This window comes from Acomys russatus, chromosome 27, assembly GCF_903995435.1.
Source record: "Acomys russatus chromosome 27, mAcoRus1.1, whole genome shotgun sequence".
Taxonomy (NCBI): Eukaryota; Metazoa; Chordata; class Mammalia; order Rodentia; family Muridae; genus Acomys; species Acomys russatus.
The window spans coordinates 43,454,266-43,473,209 of record NC_067163.1 but is presented as its reverse complement, the minus strand read 5'-3'; the positions used below and the strand labels follow the sequence as shown (position 1 = coordinate 43,473,209).

General features: G+C 37.3%; 1 protein-coding gene across 1 annotated transcript in view; it reads right to left on the bottom strand.

The window, feature by feature from the left end:
• Positions 1 to 1,794: 1,794 nt before the first annotated feature.
• The window catches only part of Hpgd (15-hydroxyprostaglandin dehydrogenase), a 30,184-nt gene continuing 13,034 nt past the window's right edge, over positions 1,795 to 18,944 (bottom strand). Inside the window, exons 4-7 of the mRNA XM_051169541.1 lie at positions 17,448 to 17,544; positions 4,981 to 5,057; positions 3,633 to 3,796; positions 1,795 to 1,988 (exon numbers count right to left, since the gene is read on the bottom strand). Of these exons, the coding sequence (XP_051025498.1) occupies positions 1,850 to 1,988; positions 3,633 to 3,796; positions 4,981 to 5,057; positions 17,448 to 17,544 (477 nt within the window). The 3' untranslated portion in view covers positions 1,795 to 1,849. The remainder of the gene's footprint in view (positions 1,989 to 3,632; positions 3,797 to 4,980; positions 5,058 to 17,447; positions 17,545 to 18,944) is intronic.

Genomic DNA, 18,944 nt, shown 5'->3' with positions numbered 1-18,944 from the left:
TTATGTAATTCTTATTTTAAGTTTTTATTGGAGAAAAATTAGGCTGCTAGACATTTCCATATCTTTTCATCAAGTCCTTAATTTCTTTTTACGAGGTTATATGTGTAGGCTTTCTGTTCTTAGAACTCTAAATCCACTTATGAAAATATTTAAAACTACATATCACTTAAATTAGAAGTTTCTCTGAAAAATACAATTAAGGAAATTAAAGCCATTCTACATTCTCATTCAAATTAATAACTATACCACTCCGCATTCAATTACTTTTTTTTTACAACTATTATATATAGACATAACATTATAGATTTATTTAAAGCTACTTATGGAACGTACATTTTTAAGTAAATAAGTGTCTAACATAATATTTAAGTTTTATGTAGTATTTGGTTTTAAATATAGTTAATTTGAAATTGTTAAGTCAAAGTATAACATATGTTAATATCTGCAAGTATAAGATAATTTTCCATAAATAACTTTAAGTTGGGACTTCACATTACAGGGAGAAAAGATGTAAGATTAAAGCACACTATACTTAGACATAGTTGTTGCTGGTTGAATATGCAAAAGTGTTTGTACCTATTTGTGATTAATTTCTGCTAGATGTTCACAGAAACTGCCATCTTGCTCATGCATTAGGTGAAACTTCAGACTAGCCATTCATACATTGCTCCTTAAAAAATAAGTGAATAGTTCTTCATGGATGGATTAAAATAATGCGAGGTATGCTAATACTTGAGTATTTGGGAAGGACACATCCATTTCATGTAGGTGGATCTTGCTCCAAGCTGAGAAGCCTGGAGTTTGCAGGCACAGTGAATCACTTACACAGCATTTCTTTGAGGAACTGACTGATTTCAAATCTTGCAATTTCACTTTCATTAGTATTAATTATTACTTGTAAATAGCATTACTCAAAGGAGGCGAATTTAATGATTCTATCTGAAAATACCAGACAAGGAAGAGAACAAAGCAGAATTGCTTCTTTCTTGGGGTTATTATGAATTTGAATGTATGTACAAATACATTTTCAGTCTTGACTGTGGCAGAATTGGTTACATAAAAGGCTAGGCAATTTATGTGAATTAGAATAAAATAGTTTTATTGAAAGATAGGAACTTTTGAAATAGGTACAAAGCAACAAACTTGTAATCTGGAAAAATACATTTGCATCATTTCTTAAGAGGCATATACAGTACATATAAAATTTTACTACCCCTCTTGCTATAACTGTTAAAAGTTTCATTCCTGAGGTTTTTTTTTTTTTTTAATCCATTAAACATTTTAAAGTAGGAAGGAAAAGGAAACCATCTTCCTTGATTTGAGGCTGAACTGTGAATCTTCAGTGTTAGTAAAAATAACATTTCCCTACACATCAGACTTTGACTGGGACGTGGTCACACTGGAATGCATTCCTTAGCACTGTCCCCCACATACACATCTTCAAAGAGTTGAAATGTTTAGCTTGCAGATGGTGTACAAGCTGTTATTACTAAACATTTCCATTGTAAAGAAGCTCCCCCTTTTGAAGTGCAAACATACAAAGTGAATCATTTAAAATCTGCTTTGATTTAAATAACAATTCAAGTATCTCCTCTAAGACGACTTTCTGCAACTATTAATATTTATGAGCCACAGTTATAAATATGTATTCTGAAAGGCCGAATATCTCTGAAATATCCTTTGTTTTGTCCTCAGATTATCTAGGTTATAACCCAGTTTTGGTTTGCACTGCATTTTTGCTAGCTTATCATATTTCTTTATCCATACATTTAACTAATCATTTAGAAGAAGATACAGTCTGAGTGAGTCACTCGTGCATATTTTCAGTTATGGCTCATGCTTAAGATGTTCATGGAGTTTTTACTAAAGATGGGGAGATGTCATAGTCTTGGAAATGAATTCCTTTAGATGCCGTGATCTTCATAATGGCACCATTGAGAGCATCATCTTCAATGAGTGTTATTAGTCCACTGGCAATGGTTGATGGGCTAAAAAGGAAGGAAACATTTGTATTTTGAAACTAAAGAATGAAACTAAATAACTTCATGTTATTTTCTGAAGCTTTCCTATCATAGGGAAACATAGTTCCTTAAGCTATTGTTACCTCCGGTTTTTATTCATTGAGGTGATAATAAATTTAATGACCAATAGGGAATGTATTTGAGGTCACTAATTATAGTGATTAAATGAACATTTTCTCATCTACACCAGATCAGTAGTCATGAATCTTACTAGACAGAAACATCACTGGAGAAATAGAGTCAATTAATAGCATTTATTGAAGGTCATTTTTACCAATTCCCATTTTAAGTTCCTCTCAATGGTGTGCCAAAGACCCTTACAATTTTTATACTATCCCTTTACATGTGAGAAGCACTTTCTGAGGCCTGGTGGATAAGTTCATGGCCAGTGGTTGAGACAAAGCTAAAATTTGGTCTTAGTTCTTATTCCTTCAACACAGCAGCTATAATTCTGGGCTGAAAAAAAAAGTCATCTAACTCATCTTGCAATGGCCTCCCCTATTCTATTCTATCTATATCTACGTATTCTATTCTACTCTGCTCTACCCTACTTACTTTTGTTTTTAATGAAGGAAGCTCTTATGCCAGGGCAGCATATTTGGATTTTACTTATTTTTCATCAAAGACTTATTGAAAATAATTTTTTTCACACACTATATTCTGAGTACAGTCTCCCCTTCCCCAACTCCTCCCAGGTCTTCTTCATTTCATCACCCACACGAATCCACGTCCTTTCTTTCTATATCTCAAGTGAATACAAACAGGCATCTAAAATTGATAGTAAAATAAAAATTAGACAAAACTAAAACAAACAAACAAACAAACAAACAACAACACAGAATAGGGCAAAACAAACAGGCCAACAAACAGAAGAGAAAAAGCCAAAGAAAAAGCTCAAGAAACATATATAGACATAGAGACATACACAGAAATCCCATAAAAATCACAAACTTTTTTTTTTAATGCCATTGAATTTGTTTTGTGTTGGCTATCTACTCCTGGGCATGGGGTTGCTTGTATGCCTAGTGAGATTCTACTGGAGAAAATTATCTTTTGATATGCTAGCAGTTGTCAATTAGAGATACCTTCTGGCTTAGGGATGGGGCTTGGGTCCACCTTCCCTCTCAGTGGTGGACCCCATCTGGCCCAGACCTGTGCAGGCCCTATGTATGCTATCACAATGTCTATGAGTTCATATTTGTGTTTGCCTATCTCTCAGAAACAGTTCTTTGATTGTCTTACCATGAGTGTGTGTGTGTGTGTGTGTGTGTGTGTGTGTGTGTGTGTTGGTCAACTGAAAATTTTGGGACCCTACAACATTTTATAGAGGTTTCACTTGCTTATTATTTGAAGTTTAGGCATATGAGATATAATTGCCTTGAAAGGTAGATATCATTTAGAAAAACAAAACCTGACAAATGCTGATGTTACTGCCTGCTTTCAAAGGAAATCACACCATTTACATATGATTCTGTTCCTCAGGCCTATTTTTCCTGTGGAAATGTTTGCTAACCCAAACATTGATGTATTGTTTTCTAAAGTTTAGACCATTTAAATTTGCTTGTATAGATAATGCTTCATTCCATTGTGGAAAGAAAGAGTTTTACTTACTCCAAAAGTCCATAGAATTTCATCATAGCCTTGATCTGATCCTTATATTTTATATATTGGCCCATATTTTCCTCTTTTTCAATGGATTCAAGGATAGGTGTGTTGACAAAACCTGGACAAATGGCATTCAGCCTTACACCACTCTTCATAAGGTTAGCAGCCATCTGCCAAGGAGAAGAACACAGTCACAGGTTTCAGGACAAACTGGAGTGAGCAGTTCTTTAAAAGGCTAATATAAAACACACTAGTCAGATACACTCTGAAATATGGAACAATTCCCAATGGGGGTGGGGACACATATGGTATAAAGACATAGCTCACAGAATTTATTCATGAAAACTTCACTGCATTAATTGTTTTAAAAGCACCACCACTAGACAACTCCAAACATTACAAAATTATCTAAGGTACTCTTTTTTTTTTTTTTTTTTTTTTTTAAACTGAACTCACTGGGGACCCGAGTCTATGTAACTGAAGCTTTACCGAGGAAAACTTCATAATTGGAGTTCTATTACTTGTGAATTTAATATTTTTACAATATATAAAGGTAACCTCTCATTAAACAGAAATACACAAAAATCAAGGTCAGATACTGAGTGGTTGACTAAGATGTTGTAAACCCCAGCTTTTAGTAACTTCATTTTTTATTTTTCCCAGAAGTGATGGTTCAACACTTACTAATTCAGTGTTTGTACGTAACTTTAAAAAACATAACTGCTGTTAACGAGAGCCAATTGTAGAGGTACTTGGTAATGAATTTAAATGTGAAATTCCTGCTTTGTGATGGTTTATCTTATTCTAAAACATTTCAATATTTTCAAAATAGGTACCGGTTTCTGATCAACTTAAATTAAGAGTAAAGACTGCTTCCCTTCTTCAGGATGATTAACACTGACACTTCTGTTTATTTTCTCCTTGTTAATGCAAAACACTGCCTCTCCTTGGTCCTTTTATTCTATCTGGTACCCCTCAGAGACTCCCTAAGTATTCTTTTCCTTTCTCCGTTTGTGCTTTGTAATACATTTTCCAAACAGCAGGAAAAATTCTACTTAGATGTTTTATTTAAGGACTCCTGACATTAATATTACAGAAACTGCTCACACTTTTATATACAGAACATTCCCCATTATTTATCCTTAATTTATTTGTGTCACTTCTCTATTTTCCAATGATATATTCTTTATTTGGTCTTTTATATGACTGAAAACATTTTCATAATAAAGGTTTAAGTAAGCTGTCTCCTCCATCTTTTGGCTAGATTTATTGAATTTTGAACTTCTGTTCTTATAGACTGTAAAATTTCAGTTTTACAGGGGAGGAAAAGAGTTGGTGGTTAGGAGTTCCTCACCGCAGCTGAGCGTGTGAATCCCACGATGCCATGCTTTGAAGCCGAATAAACAGGTTGCTGAGCAACAGGGATGAGTCCTGAAACAAACAGACACAGATTCCGAATAAGTTGATGTTTTAAAAAGTGGACTGTACAATGAAGGCTATACAAATGATGTTCCATGGTCACATCAAATTAAGATTAATCTGGAAAACACACTGGTGTGAAAGCATACGCCTCTGCACAACAGCAAAACCAGAGCAATTTCAAACAAACATCCCACACAACCCATTTTACTGCAGTGACTGTGACTGCCAAGCTTATTTCTCACATCTGTCAAAACCAAATAGTCAAATGTAGTCATTTAAATACTCTCATGTCAAATGAGTTTCTTACAGCAACTTAATTTTCCATTTGAGACAGAGTCACTGTATAGCTCAGGCTGTCTTTGAACTTGTGATCTTCCTGGCTTAGCCTTCCAAGTACCAGGATTATGGGTGTGTACCACATTGTCCGGCTCAGATGCTCTAGCTTTAACAAGTCCTATTAAGTATGTCATTTCTCTCAGTCAAGAAACAGTGACAAATGCCTGGTAATTGGGAGATTCATATCAAATGCCATCCTAGTGTTAAGTTATTCTGCTGAGATGTCCCAGTCTCCTCCACCCAGCTAACTAGTCACATGCCACCACCACACAGTTGAGAGGGCCATGCTAAAGTTCAGCAATAAATTCAGACCGTAAACACTTCCTGAGTGCCTCCCAGGCTTCCATGTGTGAAGCATGTTTGCTCAGGAGCAGTTTAAATCTCCGAGGAAGGTAGATCACACCTAGTACCCAGTGATCTCAAGGTCTGAGAAAATGTTGGTCCTTTTATTGTTTTGTGTCAGTAAACTTGCAAGTTAATTACTTCTGTCAGTAGCAGTCAGCATGAATTTACGGTGTACACAGAGACGCTAGAAGTGAAAGATAAAGGGAACAAGTGGGCATCGCCAGATGGGACTGCTATGTCCCTGCCTTACCTATTTGTTACAGGTTTATGGGACAAAGGGAGCATGTGGAGGACAGTGCTCACATCCTGCAGGAGTCACGTGGTAAATGAATCTTAATCACAGATAAGCTGGTTCACACAGCCGTAAAAAGGACAAGGACATTGCTCATAAGTATTATGAAAAATGAAGATGGATTTTTGTTAGATGTGCAGACTTGACAAACAAGATCTCTAGCTATTTCAAAGTGTCACATATGAGAAATATGTGAAATAAATCAAATAGTGTTCTGTTGGCTATGGGCATGAGCAAGCAGAAAATATTTATGTCACTCCTTTAGAATTTGAATTATAAGTGTAATCACAATACCAAAGAATTTGTTTGCATTTATATGTAACTATAAAAATACCATCCAACCAAACAACCAAGGTCCCACTATGTACTCTACACTGCCCTCAAATTGTCTATGTAGCATAAACTGGCCTTGAACTTCCAACTCCTCTGCCTCAACCCTGCAAATGCTGACATTAAAAGGATGAGCTACCATATCCCAGTGACCTTGTTCTCATTCAAAAACAACAGCATTGGGTTTTGTGAATTTTATTGTACCAGTATAATTACCTTCTCACTGGATTTAAAGTGTTACAGCTTTACTGCATTATAATTTCCATAAAATAAAACAGCGTGTTCTTCATGTGCACAATTTGGTAATTTGGTAGGTTTTGACATCTGTATAAATGAAGCTATGACCATAATGAAGACAATAAACAAGTGCTTTTCCCTATGCTTCTCCTCACTTCCTTCTTTCTGCCCTTCTCCCCCATACCCCCAAGAAACGACTGGTATGCTTTCTCTCAGTGTTTGCATTTTCTAGAATTATATACACATACAATCATTGCAGTTTTGGGGGGATCTGGTTCTTTCATTTGTGATAATGGTGTTGGGATTCATTCTTCAGTATCTTGTTGATATTAACATTATTACTTTTTTTTTTCTTTCTTTCTTTTTTTTTTTTTTTTTTTGCTAACCAGCAATCCACTGAATGACAACATAGCAGTTCTCCATACTCTACACTTACTTGGCAATAGATGCATGAGCTGTTTGCGGTTTGGTGATATTAAAATTCAAAATAAAGAGGACTCTGCCTTCCAGTCATGCATTTGGTCAAACTTGTGAATGATTTGGTTAAATGGAGAGGCTTTATTTTTATTTCTTTCATCACAGAGTAGGTATTGATTTCAGGTACTGCCTCTCGTGGGCTTTGCATGGGTAGGGTGGAATGCTGATCTGCAGTGCTTCACACAGACTTCTACTGCTGTGGGTCTACTGTGGCACTGGGACTCCACCCACATGGTAGTTTAAGCTTCTGTCTTTGTTTGTCTTGATCCCTTCCTCTGTAATAGTAAACACAGCCGTGCTTTGGATGCCTTGGCTCGTTTTGGCCAGGCTCCTTCTCCCTCACATCCACTGCTAGCTGCTCCTAGCTTATCTCCTTGGCTAGATGTGTAATTATGCTGAAAAACTCCAGAGTTTTCCCTGACCCTCTGTTTTTATGTTTGTTCCTGCTCTGGATGATTTTATCAACTCTTAGCAAAAATACAGTCTCACAGTTTCTCTCTCTCTCTCTCTCTCTCTCTCTCTCTCTCTCTCTCTCTCTCTCTCTCTCTCTCTCTCTCTCTCTCCCCTGCCCCCTGCCACACATACGTGCTTGCATGTGGACACACACACACACGAACGATTATTCTCAAGTTTAAAGTTGAGCTTTCCAGCAAGACCTCATTGGCTGTGCATGTCTGACAGACATAGAGCTTTGTTTTAGCTACTGCCATCTCTCCTGCCTTAATTTATGTGTACACTTAAATTATATGTACACTAATTTAAATATTTGAGTTGCATTGAATTAATTTTCAATACATACATGAGTAAAATTAAGCACAGATGCAAACAAATATAAATTAAAATGCATATAACCAATGGGATACTACATAAAAATGTCACTATTGTATATATGTTATATAACTGTCACTAATAGAAATAAAAATGTCACTTCTAAATTCTATTTTATTATTTAGACATGTCCTCATTTTTTTTCAAGAAACTAGTAGCTTTCACACAGACTTGGAAACAATACTATTAAAGGGCTGTTAGCTAAATATACCTAGCAAATCTTAAAACTCAACAGAAAAGAATTGACCAACTTTTTAACACAGACAAAAACTACCTCTCTGAAGAAGATACTATATGCACGGCAAAGAGGCATATGAACTATGTTCAACTTCATATTTCATTATAGATATGCAAACTAAAATGAGGTACCCATCCTCTTTTCAGTGTTGTCTCTGGTCTTTTATGTAATACTGTTCCTGAATAACAGAGTCTCAATTTCTTTCTTCTTGTCACTTGCACACAGACAGTCACACATTATGTTTATACTTAAATTCTAGCTCTCTAGCCAGAACTAATTAGGATAGGCCAAATCCAGACACTGACAGTCATGAATGCTGGAAAAACAGAACAATAGGAATTCCTATTCATCACTGGTGGGAATGTAAAATAGTACACGCCCAATAGAGTCAGCCTGGCAGCTTTCGACAAAATGCATTTTTACAATAGAAGTCAGCAACTGTGCTTCTTGGCACTGACCCAAAGTGACTGAATACTTATATTCTCACAGAAACCTCAACCTGGATGCTTCTAGTGGTCTTATTTGCAATTGCCCAACATTGGAGTCAAAGGAGATGTCCTTCCATGACTAAATGAATTAATAAAGCATTACATATTATACTTGCACTAAAAATAGATGATGTATCAAGCCATGAACAGATGAAGCTAAAACTAAACTGTTTATTGTGAAGGAACAAAGCTGTGCTGCAAAAATGACATGATTCAAGCCACGGCATCCTTTACAAAAGCAAAATTATGTAGACAGTAAAGAGATCAGTGTTTGCCAGGGCTGGATAGGGGAGGGAGGAATGGGCAGAGCAGAGGGTCATCAGGGCAGAGAATGCAGTATATACAATAATATAGTAGCCACTGTAAGTTATCTGTCCAAGTCTACACCAGGACTGAGCCTTATGGGGAATTTATAATACCATGCTTACCTTTATTATCAAGGAAATAACAAATTTAAGTTGAGCTGGGTGAAAATAAAGTCTGTATTTTTCGTGAACTTCACAGACCTTTTAATCCAATCCGTGTTTCTGTGGTAACGGTGGTGACAGGGGGCTGAATCTTAATATAAGTTATAAACTGCAAGTGATAATGTGTCGGGGTATATTCATCAATTTTAATAAATATACCCACTGTACTAAGGGTGCTGACAGCGAAGGAGATTGTTACTAAGTGGTGGTAGGGATATATGCCAATTTCCTGTGCTTTGTACCCTACTTTGTTTCGAACCTAACACGTCTCTATAAAATAAGTCCCAGAGAAAACACTATTCTTAGTTTCACTTTCTTTGAAACAGAATCTAGCCATTGGATCCTAGCTTGGTCTGGAACCATTTAGATCCCAGGATAACCTTGATCTCAAGATATTCCTGCCTCACCTTTTCGAGTGGGGAGATGACATTAGTGTAGCAGTAGGCTAGATGACAATATCATTCTAATTAACTGAATTGAGAAGAGTTACAGCACAGTGGATTAGATACTGCATGTCAGGCAGACTGAGCTCAACTCTTCAACCCAGAATTAGAAGGCCATGTGCCATATCAACTTGGCAGAAAAAAGTGTTGCGCAGTGCGGCGCTTTCCTATGCAACCCAAATTCATAGTAATAACAGCTACTGTGAGTCTACACTGAACCAATATGCATAATATGCTTTAAATGATGCCATATACATAATAAACGTCACCATGAGGGTTAATCTTCATTGCCAACTTGACTAGACCTGGAGTTACCTTGGAGGCATACCTCTGCCTGTATCTCTGTGGATATTTCGATAGAGCTATAACTAGGAGGGTTGGAGTACTGGACTGAGTGTTGACAAAGAAAGAGAAAAGAAGAAAGGGAGAGCCAAGGAGGGAGGTGGAGGTCAGAAGGAGAGAGAGGAGAGGGCAGAGAGGCCAAGTGCTAGCTGAGTTATATGTGCATTGGGAGACTGCGAGAAAAGGTAATATGTGTGTATGTATGTGTGTGTGTGTGTATGTATGTATGTATGTATGTGTGTGTGTGTGTATATGTATAGATATATTGCATACACAAAATACCATACACACATACAAACAATATACTTTTAGAAATTCAGTGGTGTAAGGAACAAGGGTACCTCTGTATGAGTGAGCATTTATGACATGACCATGGCCAATGTGAAGGACTCCAAAGCCCCAGACCTATGGAATGGCAGGACCTTTGCCAGGCCAGGCTTGGTGGAGCGGCCAGGCCTCCCCTGTCCTGAATATGCATATTGATAGTGTGTGCAGAAAGTATGAACGCCAGCTTCCTCCTCCTTGATGACGTCACCTTTTGACTGCTCCTTTGCCGAGACCCTTTAACCCACCTCCTCGTTCAGCTGCACACAATGAGCGCGTTACACTTCCTAGCTGCTGGTACGTGTCTATCAGATCTCACGGCGCACTCAGTCACAGTTTTCTGTACAGGTATGCCCTCGCCATCTCCCAAGGAGGCTATCCCCAAAGCTGTGCTGTTCACAATACAGTTGAGGAAAGAACCCTTCACACAAAACAAATATAATTTCTATGCCCATTCAAGGTACTACTAAATAAGAGCCAGCTGATGAAATAATTTATATAATATATATAAAGAAATCTGAAATATTGAATATTACTGATGTGTGTTTATAGACATTTAGAATCATAAAGCTTAAATTTAATTTTCATCTTATTCTTCTCTACATTTTCTCTATCCAAAGTTGTAAAAGCCAGCCTTAATATCTACATCTCCTAAATAAATAAAAATCTTTTTTTTCATTTTGTGCAAAAATTAACATTTTTTTCTCACAATTGTACATAATCTGCAAGCATCTTTATTTCTCAATAGATAGGAGTCATATAAAATGTACTATATAAGCCAGGAGTGGTGGCACACATGTTTAATCCCAGCACTCAGGGAAGCAGAGGTAGGCTGATTGATGTGAGTTTGAGACTAGCCTGGTCAACAAAGCAAGTCGAGGACAGCCAAGGCTACACAGAGAAACCTTGTCTCAAACAAAACAAAACGACTATGTAAAAATACTGAAGATAATTCAATTTAGAGAAATAAATGATAAATCCAAATAGGCTAACTGGAGGGGGGGGATGAAAAAACAGAATCTAAGTCTTCAACATTTTCTATACAAACCCAAAGGAAACTAACAATTTGCCTATCAGTCTATTTTAATCTTCACTTCTTTATGTAAGGAGAAAATGGAGAAGTTATAGTGATCTATTTATCTATGTTTATGACCTAAAGTCACCAAAGCAACTATGGACTTCCTCATTATAGGATTTTTCACAGGACAGAACACCCAGTTTTGTTTTGGTTTGTGTAGTTCTGGGACAGAACATAGGAACTGATGCACTCTAGGCAACTGTCCTTGCACTAAGTTAGTGCCACCCCCAACTCTCATGTGGTTTTTCTCTTTGCTATTAGGTTTACTGTGAGGTTGTATGTGAAGATTTGGCATGTCATAAAAAGTGACAGAATCTTGTAGAACTATTATTACATATTTTATAATAAAAATACCCTTCCAGGAAGATAAATCCAAGAATGTTTTCCAGGGACTCATTTTTAGAAAGTTGCTGTTAGAGCTTCCTGAAAGTCCATTCTCTATTGCAATGTGGCCAGAAGAAGCAGAGATGGGCTTTAACCAGCCAGTGAATATCCCTACCCACACTGGAGGCTAGCTTTTTGACGTGGATAACTATTCCTATTTCCTGTTAAATGGGAAAAGAGTTTCAGGATTACCCAAAGTCCCATTCCTAAGGACTATTTCCCATACTATGAAACAGCTAATCTGCCCTCTCTTTAAAGGCTTCATTAAAAACATTTAAGCTTCTCTACCAATCCTTTCTCGTATGTGTCTTTTTAATCATTTTACTCTTAAATACAACAAAATTGATACTAGCCTTTCTGGACTAGCAAGGAGCGTTTTGGCAGTGCCAACCAGGAAGTGTGGCTCACAGCCTCAAGGCAGTGTGCATCCGAACAACCAGGCTCCAAATAGCAGGAACAGTTCATCTATTCATGACATTCATTAAAATATTGGAAGGCAAATTTCCTTTTATTATCACTGGTTGCTCTTACAACGTTTTTCAGGTTATGTGCTTCCTTGAAGATTAGTGGCTTCACTGAATTTTGAAGATACTTCAATGAATAATCTGAATTACTGAATCCGGAGCTTGTTGTTTTGGGGGAGGTTGGCTCTTAGATTCCTCCTGTCTCCTCCGCCCTTCAATACTGGGACCAACAATGGCCAGAGCCTCTTCTGGAGAGACAGATGAAGCCCATTCACTGCTCCACTAATCTCACTCTGCGCATTAAACCGACTAACTGCGTTTGAAACTGCATCAGTGGTCATTACTCATTAAGTTCTCTGCCCAAGCCAGTATGACAACTTGTGCTTTTACTTCAACAGTGAGTGAAGTACTCTGCAAGTCTATAAGAAATGATGAGTAGCATAGGGCCTGCAACTCTGCAGAAAAACAAATAAAAAAACCAAGCAACAACAAAACCCAAATCAGAAACCCTATAAAGGAAGCATGGAAAACAAATAGGAAGGCAATGTTAAAAGCGCTTTGATAGCCGGGCGAGGTGGCACACATTTGTAATCCCAGCACTCGGGGACACAGAGGCAGGTGGATCTCTGTGAGTTCAAGGCTAGCCTGACCTACAAAGTGAGTCAAGGACAGCCAAAGCTACCCAGAAAAACCTGATCTTGAAAAACCAAGAAAAGTACGTTGAGAGGGAGAAATCCTCTTCTCCAGGAAAGAGCATTCCAATTGCTTATCCAATGCCCAGTGGTCTACCTTGGACACATAGATACAAGGATATTTGTGTGTGTATTTATTTATTTATATATTTATATTTATATATTTATTATTATATTTACATATTATAAATATATTTATACATATGTGTGTGATTTTATGTTACATAATATATATAGTCATGTATATTATATATGTGTGTCACAACAATTAATGAATAAAGAGGCCATGAATTTAAAAGAGAGCAAGAAGGGATATATGAGAGAGAGAGGGAAGGGAGAGGAAATGATGTAATTACAATCTTTAAAATATAACAAAAAAGTACTTACTTTTCCATAATTCCTCTAAGATCTGTTTTTTTGGTTTGATGACCACAATCTATGTGCTGTGACTCAAGGTCATGCATCTATTGATAGTTTCTGAGAAAATTTTGAAGAATAAGGATTCCTCTTTTACTTCTGATCATTTTAAAATTCTGTTTGTGTGTACTTCCGTGCATATGCAAACATGCGTATGTGCATCTCTCTCTTTCTCTCTCTCTCATTCTCTGTGTGTGTGTGTGTGTGTGTGTGCGTGTGCATGTGTATGTGTGTGTATGTATACCTGCGAACACATGCACACACACACACACACACACACACACACACACACACATACACACACACACACGCATACTTGCGCTTATTCATGCCAGGTGAGTGCTCTTCTACTTAGCTCCATGTTTGACTTTCTTTTGTCTGAAGACAAGAGTTTCATTATGTAGTGCAGGCTGTCTTCAAACTAGCCATCCTCCTGTCTATTCCTCTCTAATGTTGAGATTATACTCTGAAAATTTAGTCAAATTAACCTATCATGTATAAATTCGATATTCTTTGACAGAATAAAAGATTGTAATACTTTTGAGGTGACGTCATGTCAATGAACGCTCTGGTTGGGAAGAGTGCTATCAGAAGACTGGCTAAAGAGAACAAGAAAATGCTATCAGGCAGGGCAGGTATGAGGGCTGTGTTATGTGTGCAATGGAAACCAAGCAGAGTGCACAAAGAGAAACCTAGTCCGCTGCTTAGTCTTTTTAAATGAGGGTATCTTACATGCTAGAATGAAAATCAAATAGAGAAAGAATTTGAAGTGATATGATAATCATTATGTTAATAGTGCCAGAAAGGTAATTAAAAACCAAACTTGAAATTATCACTGAACTTACAATGATGTTCGGTTTCAGCTACACGAACAAAAATTCATACATATTTATAGATCTGTGTCTCAAGTAGGGAAAAGGGGAACTTACTCCAAGGGTGAGTGGTGTGAGGAAGCCAATTCTTAGCCAAGAGAGAAAAACGAATACTAAAGTAGAAGCCTTAAGTAGCTCTTCTAGATGACATGTTGGAACTTGGTATTCAGGTCAACTCCTAATGTGTGTATCAAAGGAGTAGAAGCTGGACCTTCACCTGAAAGTTAGCAACAACAGCCTTGAGCTTAGAGCCCCCATGAGCACTGGATGAACCAGAAAAATAAAGAGATCTATTTAGGGCAGGGTTTCAATTTCCTTTATCTTCTTCATAGGCTCATAAACTTGGATAGAGGTAGACTCCTAAACCAGTGCATATATGAGACAGATAATAAAGGTTTAGAACTTAATATGAGTCACATCAGACTTTGAGTGTGAATCCCAGCACTGATGTGCATTGGCTGCACAGCCTGGGGTACAGCACTGAACTCTCCTGCCTTTTTGTCCTCATTTTCATATTGGACACTATGGGATCTTCTTCACAGGGTTTTTCTGGGAACTGGTGATGACAAATACAGTGTTTAAAATGGTATCATATTGTCATAGACTGGATGTTCAATGTCCTCTGGAGGTTAATGTTCTAAGGACCTGATTGTGATGGTGGTGTTACAGAGGGGTAGCGAACCTTTTAGGAAGAGACCTAAGCAGTACTTATGTCATTGCAGACATACCCAAAATGGAGCCTGGAGGTTCCTGCTAGTTATGGATTGTGATATTTAGTGGTTTGGTCAATCAGACATTTTCCCACAATGCACTGCATTTATAAGAGGCTCCAAGTCTCTATCTGATGAACCTGACCTACAACTTCCAGAACTAAGTTCTGCCCTTTTTTCCTTTCTTTTTCTTTTCAAGTGAGTTATCTCCAACATTTGATTGTAGTGAAAGAAAGCTCACTAATACGTGAGTACATAATTAATATCCATGAGTGTTCATTGTTATGAATTTAAATATTTTTAATAGAAAAATGACCGTAGTACTAACTTGCATCTCTGCCTATTACTGCTCCTTGAGGCAATTAAGCAGCATTATATAGTAAACCATCTTTTCCATAGAGTTCTGCATCAAGTCAGCCTTTCTAGGCTTCCTAAGGCGTACCCAGCGCCTCCACTGATGCAAACATAAGGAGATCTTTGTATGCGTCTGCACAGTGCCCACGGTTTTCCAAGCTTTCCTGACTCAATTAGCTTTATAGGGAATATGCATAGAGTATTTTTTTGTTTTTCTTTCTCTTTCTCATACCAGGAACTGAACCTAGTGCCCAGGGAGACATTTTACTATTGACCTATAGTAAAATAGATCAATCTCCCCCAGAATCAGTTAATTTTTATCAAAATTCGTTTTATTTGTGTGTGTGTGTGTGTGTGAGAGAGAGAGAGAGAGAGAGAGAGAGAGAGAGAGAGAGAGAGAGAGAGAGAGAGAGAGAGAGAGAGAGAGAGAGGGAGGGAGGGAAGGAGGGAGGGAGAGAGAGCAAGAGAGAGCACATGGGTGCTTTCTGGTGACTAAAATAGGGCCTCAGATCCTCTGGAGGTGGAGTTGCACAGGACTGCGAGATTCCTGATGTGGCTGCTCAGAATTACGCAAGAGGAGCAAGGACTCAAGGCTCAAGGGTCATTTGATGATCCCAGTGGAAACAGGAAAATTAGCGACTGGCTGAGTCATAGATACTTCCAAATACTGCTACTGCTGGCTGCTCCTCACTCCCTCAGAATATGAACGGCAGAAAGGACAACCGTGGTGTGTGTGTGTGTGTGTGTGTGTGTGTGTGTGTGTGTGTGTGTGTGTGTGTGTGTGTGTGTATTCTTATCTTGAGGTTACACGTTGAGATCAAGCAGATACCTGAAGGTCTTCCTATTGTTTGGATATGAATAGTTTGAACTTTGCTATCAACATTGATCAGGATTGTTAAATATTCTGATTTCATCTGCACCCTTTTATAAGCATTGATGGATTATTTCCTAGAGTTTTTGTTGATTGTTTGTTTGTTTGTTTGTTTGTTTGAGCTGGGGTATCACTGCTGGATAAACTGGCCTCCAACTCTCTTTCTTCTGGCCTTCCTCCTACCTCAGCTTTGCCAAGTGCTGCTGTTACAGATGTGGACCAACACATCCATCCCTTACTTGAGTTTTAAAAGTATAGTTAACTTAACTAAGCTGTTTCAAATATTTGTGGCTATTATTAAGGAATACAGTACTTAGCTAATATTAAACCTTTTTTTTTTTTTTTTTTTTTTTTTTTGCTCTGAATGAAAAATAGTTTTGGATTACTTGGGTAGCCTTAATTTTCCAGTCTTTGGTGTGGCAAAAGACCAACTGTCCACTGACACCATTTTTCTTACATGTAAACTTAGAAGATATTTTTTTTTTATATTTTCTAATGGCTAGATGGAACATGGGGTCAAATTCTACCCTGGCATGTGAGCACAAAGAGGTCTGCCTTGAGTGCAGGCAGGGTGGGGTTAGAAGGACAGTGGAGTGTCCTTCATGTGTCTTTCTCCTTTCTCTAGGGCAGAAAGGGTCTACTTATTGCAGACAACTCTAGAAGCTCCGTGAAAAGCTGCAGACCTGTCAGTTAGGCTTTCCAAACTGTTACACATAGAACAGAAATAATCATCGTATCCTAGATAATATACAGGTGTTGTCTAAACTTATTATATCTTGAAACTAGGGTGTATTTGGAGAGAATTGTTTTTAACAGCTTAGCATACACCAACTAGTACAGATGTCATGTTTTAAAATTACACATTCCCACTAAATTCATAACGGACTGGAGATAGCTTAATATCACATTAGTATTTTTATTTTGTCAAAAGCTAGTTCACATGGAAACACACACACATATGCACACACACACACACACACATACTCAAACACATATTAAATCCATACCATGGTGAGGTAACTTTGAAAAGTAACAGATACATTGTTCAAAAATTTGTATTAAGTGTAGAAAATATAAAGAATCATTAAAAAATAAGCAAAAAACCTCTGATGCAATTTAATCTTGTCTTAGTGATTCATATACTTCATGGCTTTTTATTTATTTATTTATTTATTTATTTATTTATTTATTTATTTATTTATTTGTGACAGGGTTTCTCTGTGTAACCCTGGCTGTCCTAGAACTCACTCTGTAAACCAAGCTGGCCTTGAACTCACAGAGATCCACCTGCCTGTGCCTCCAGAGTGCTGGGATTAAAGGCATGGTGCCACTACCACCCTGCACAGACTTACTTTTCTGGTTCAAATTACCAATAAGAGAAATTCCTGATGAAATAAGAATTGCCCTTACCTGCTAATGAAGACATATTGATGATGATGCCACCTTCACCTCCATTTTGCTTACTCATGTAATCCAAACCCAGGTAAGTTCCACTGATAACAGAAACCTGATCCAGGAGTAAAAATTGAAAAAATGATATGGCTTTATCATACCTTTACGATATGCCCACACACCAAAGGCACTGCTAACTCAGGCATATAGGGAGATCTGCAGGTGTAATCAATGAGAGCTTTCAAATGTGCTAAATTTTGAATTGATTATGGTTTGCTTTTTGCCTGCCAAACGTTAGTGTAGCTTATCATATTTCTACATAATCTTACTTACCTTAGTTGCCTAAAATGAGATTTTTTATGACAAAGGTTTACTCTGCTAGTGTTTTCTACTTTGATTCGGCCCCCACCACTCTGTACCAATTCTACTCATTCTTTCTTCTTTTCTACATCTTGAAGACAAAACTCTCCTTCTCAACACGTGGTTCTCTCCCCAAGGGATCTGCATTTACGTGTCTTGGATAATTGTCAAGCTTCTTCCACAGCATTACAGAAGAGTGGGTGAAATTGATTATATACAGCTTTCACTCTCTGTGTTGCTCTGTGAGTCTAATTTTAAACTTTATTTTTATTGGTGTAAATCAATAATGACAATTTCTCTTAAATGCATGATGTATTTTGAATATCTTTACCCCTCATCCTTTCCACTTTATCGTCTCTCACCTTCTGCTAGTCTCTCTCCCGGTCTCCCTTCTGTTTTCATGTCATCCGTGTGTATGTATGTATGTATGTATGTATGTATGTATGTATGTATGTGCACTTAGGACTCTTATAAAGACTAAACTGGAAGCCATAAGTATGTGTGTGTGAGTATGCATGTGTGTGCATGTACATATGCGTACAATCCTCTCCCATGTATATTTGTGTTTTTATAAAGAATCTAGCATTCCCACATATGAGAAAATATGTGATGTTCTTTCTAAGCCTGTCATATTTTCTTCAAAGGACATAAATTTCTTCTTTCTGACTGAAACCATTGCATTTATATATTACATTTTCTTTATTCATTCATATGTTGATGGGTACTTAGGCAGGTTAACTGGCCATTTTGAATAATGCTGCAAAAAAAAAAAAACAAGTCATAGCAGATATTCTTGTGGTAGGTTGACTTACAGCTCTTTGGGTATACAACTAGAAGTGGTAGGTGTAAGCAGGCCATCAGGGAGCTCTACTTTTAGAGTTGTTTGTGTGTTTTCTTTTCTTTCTTTCTTTCTTTCTTTTTTTTTTTTTTTGGTTTTTTGTTTGTTTGTTTTTGAGGTATCGACATACTGATTGCAACCCCTACTAAATGAATGCATTTTTATTTTCTTTATTTTTGATATTATAAGTAGATGCAACATTTCTCTCTTCCTTCCTATATACCACTATGTGCACTATGTATCCTTCCAACTCTCCTTCAAATTCACTGCTTTTGCTTGTATTCAGCTAGTTCTCCTATATAGTGCAGGACCATCTG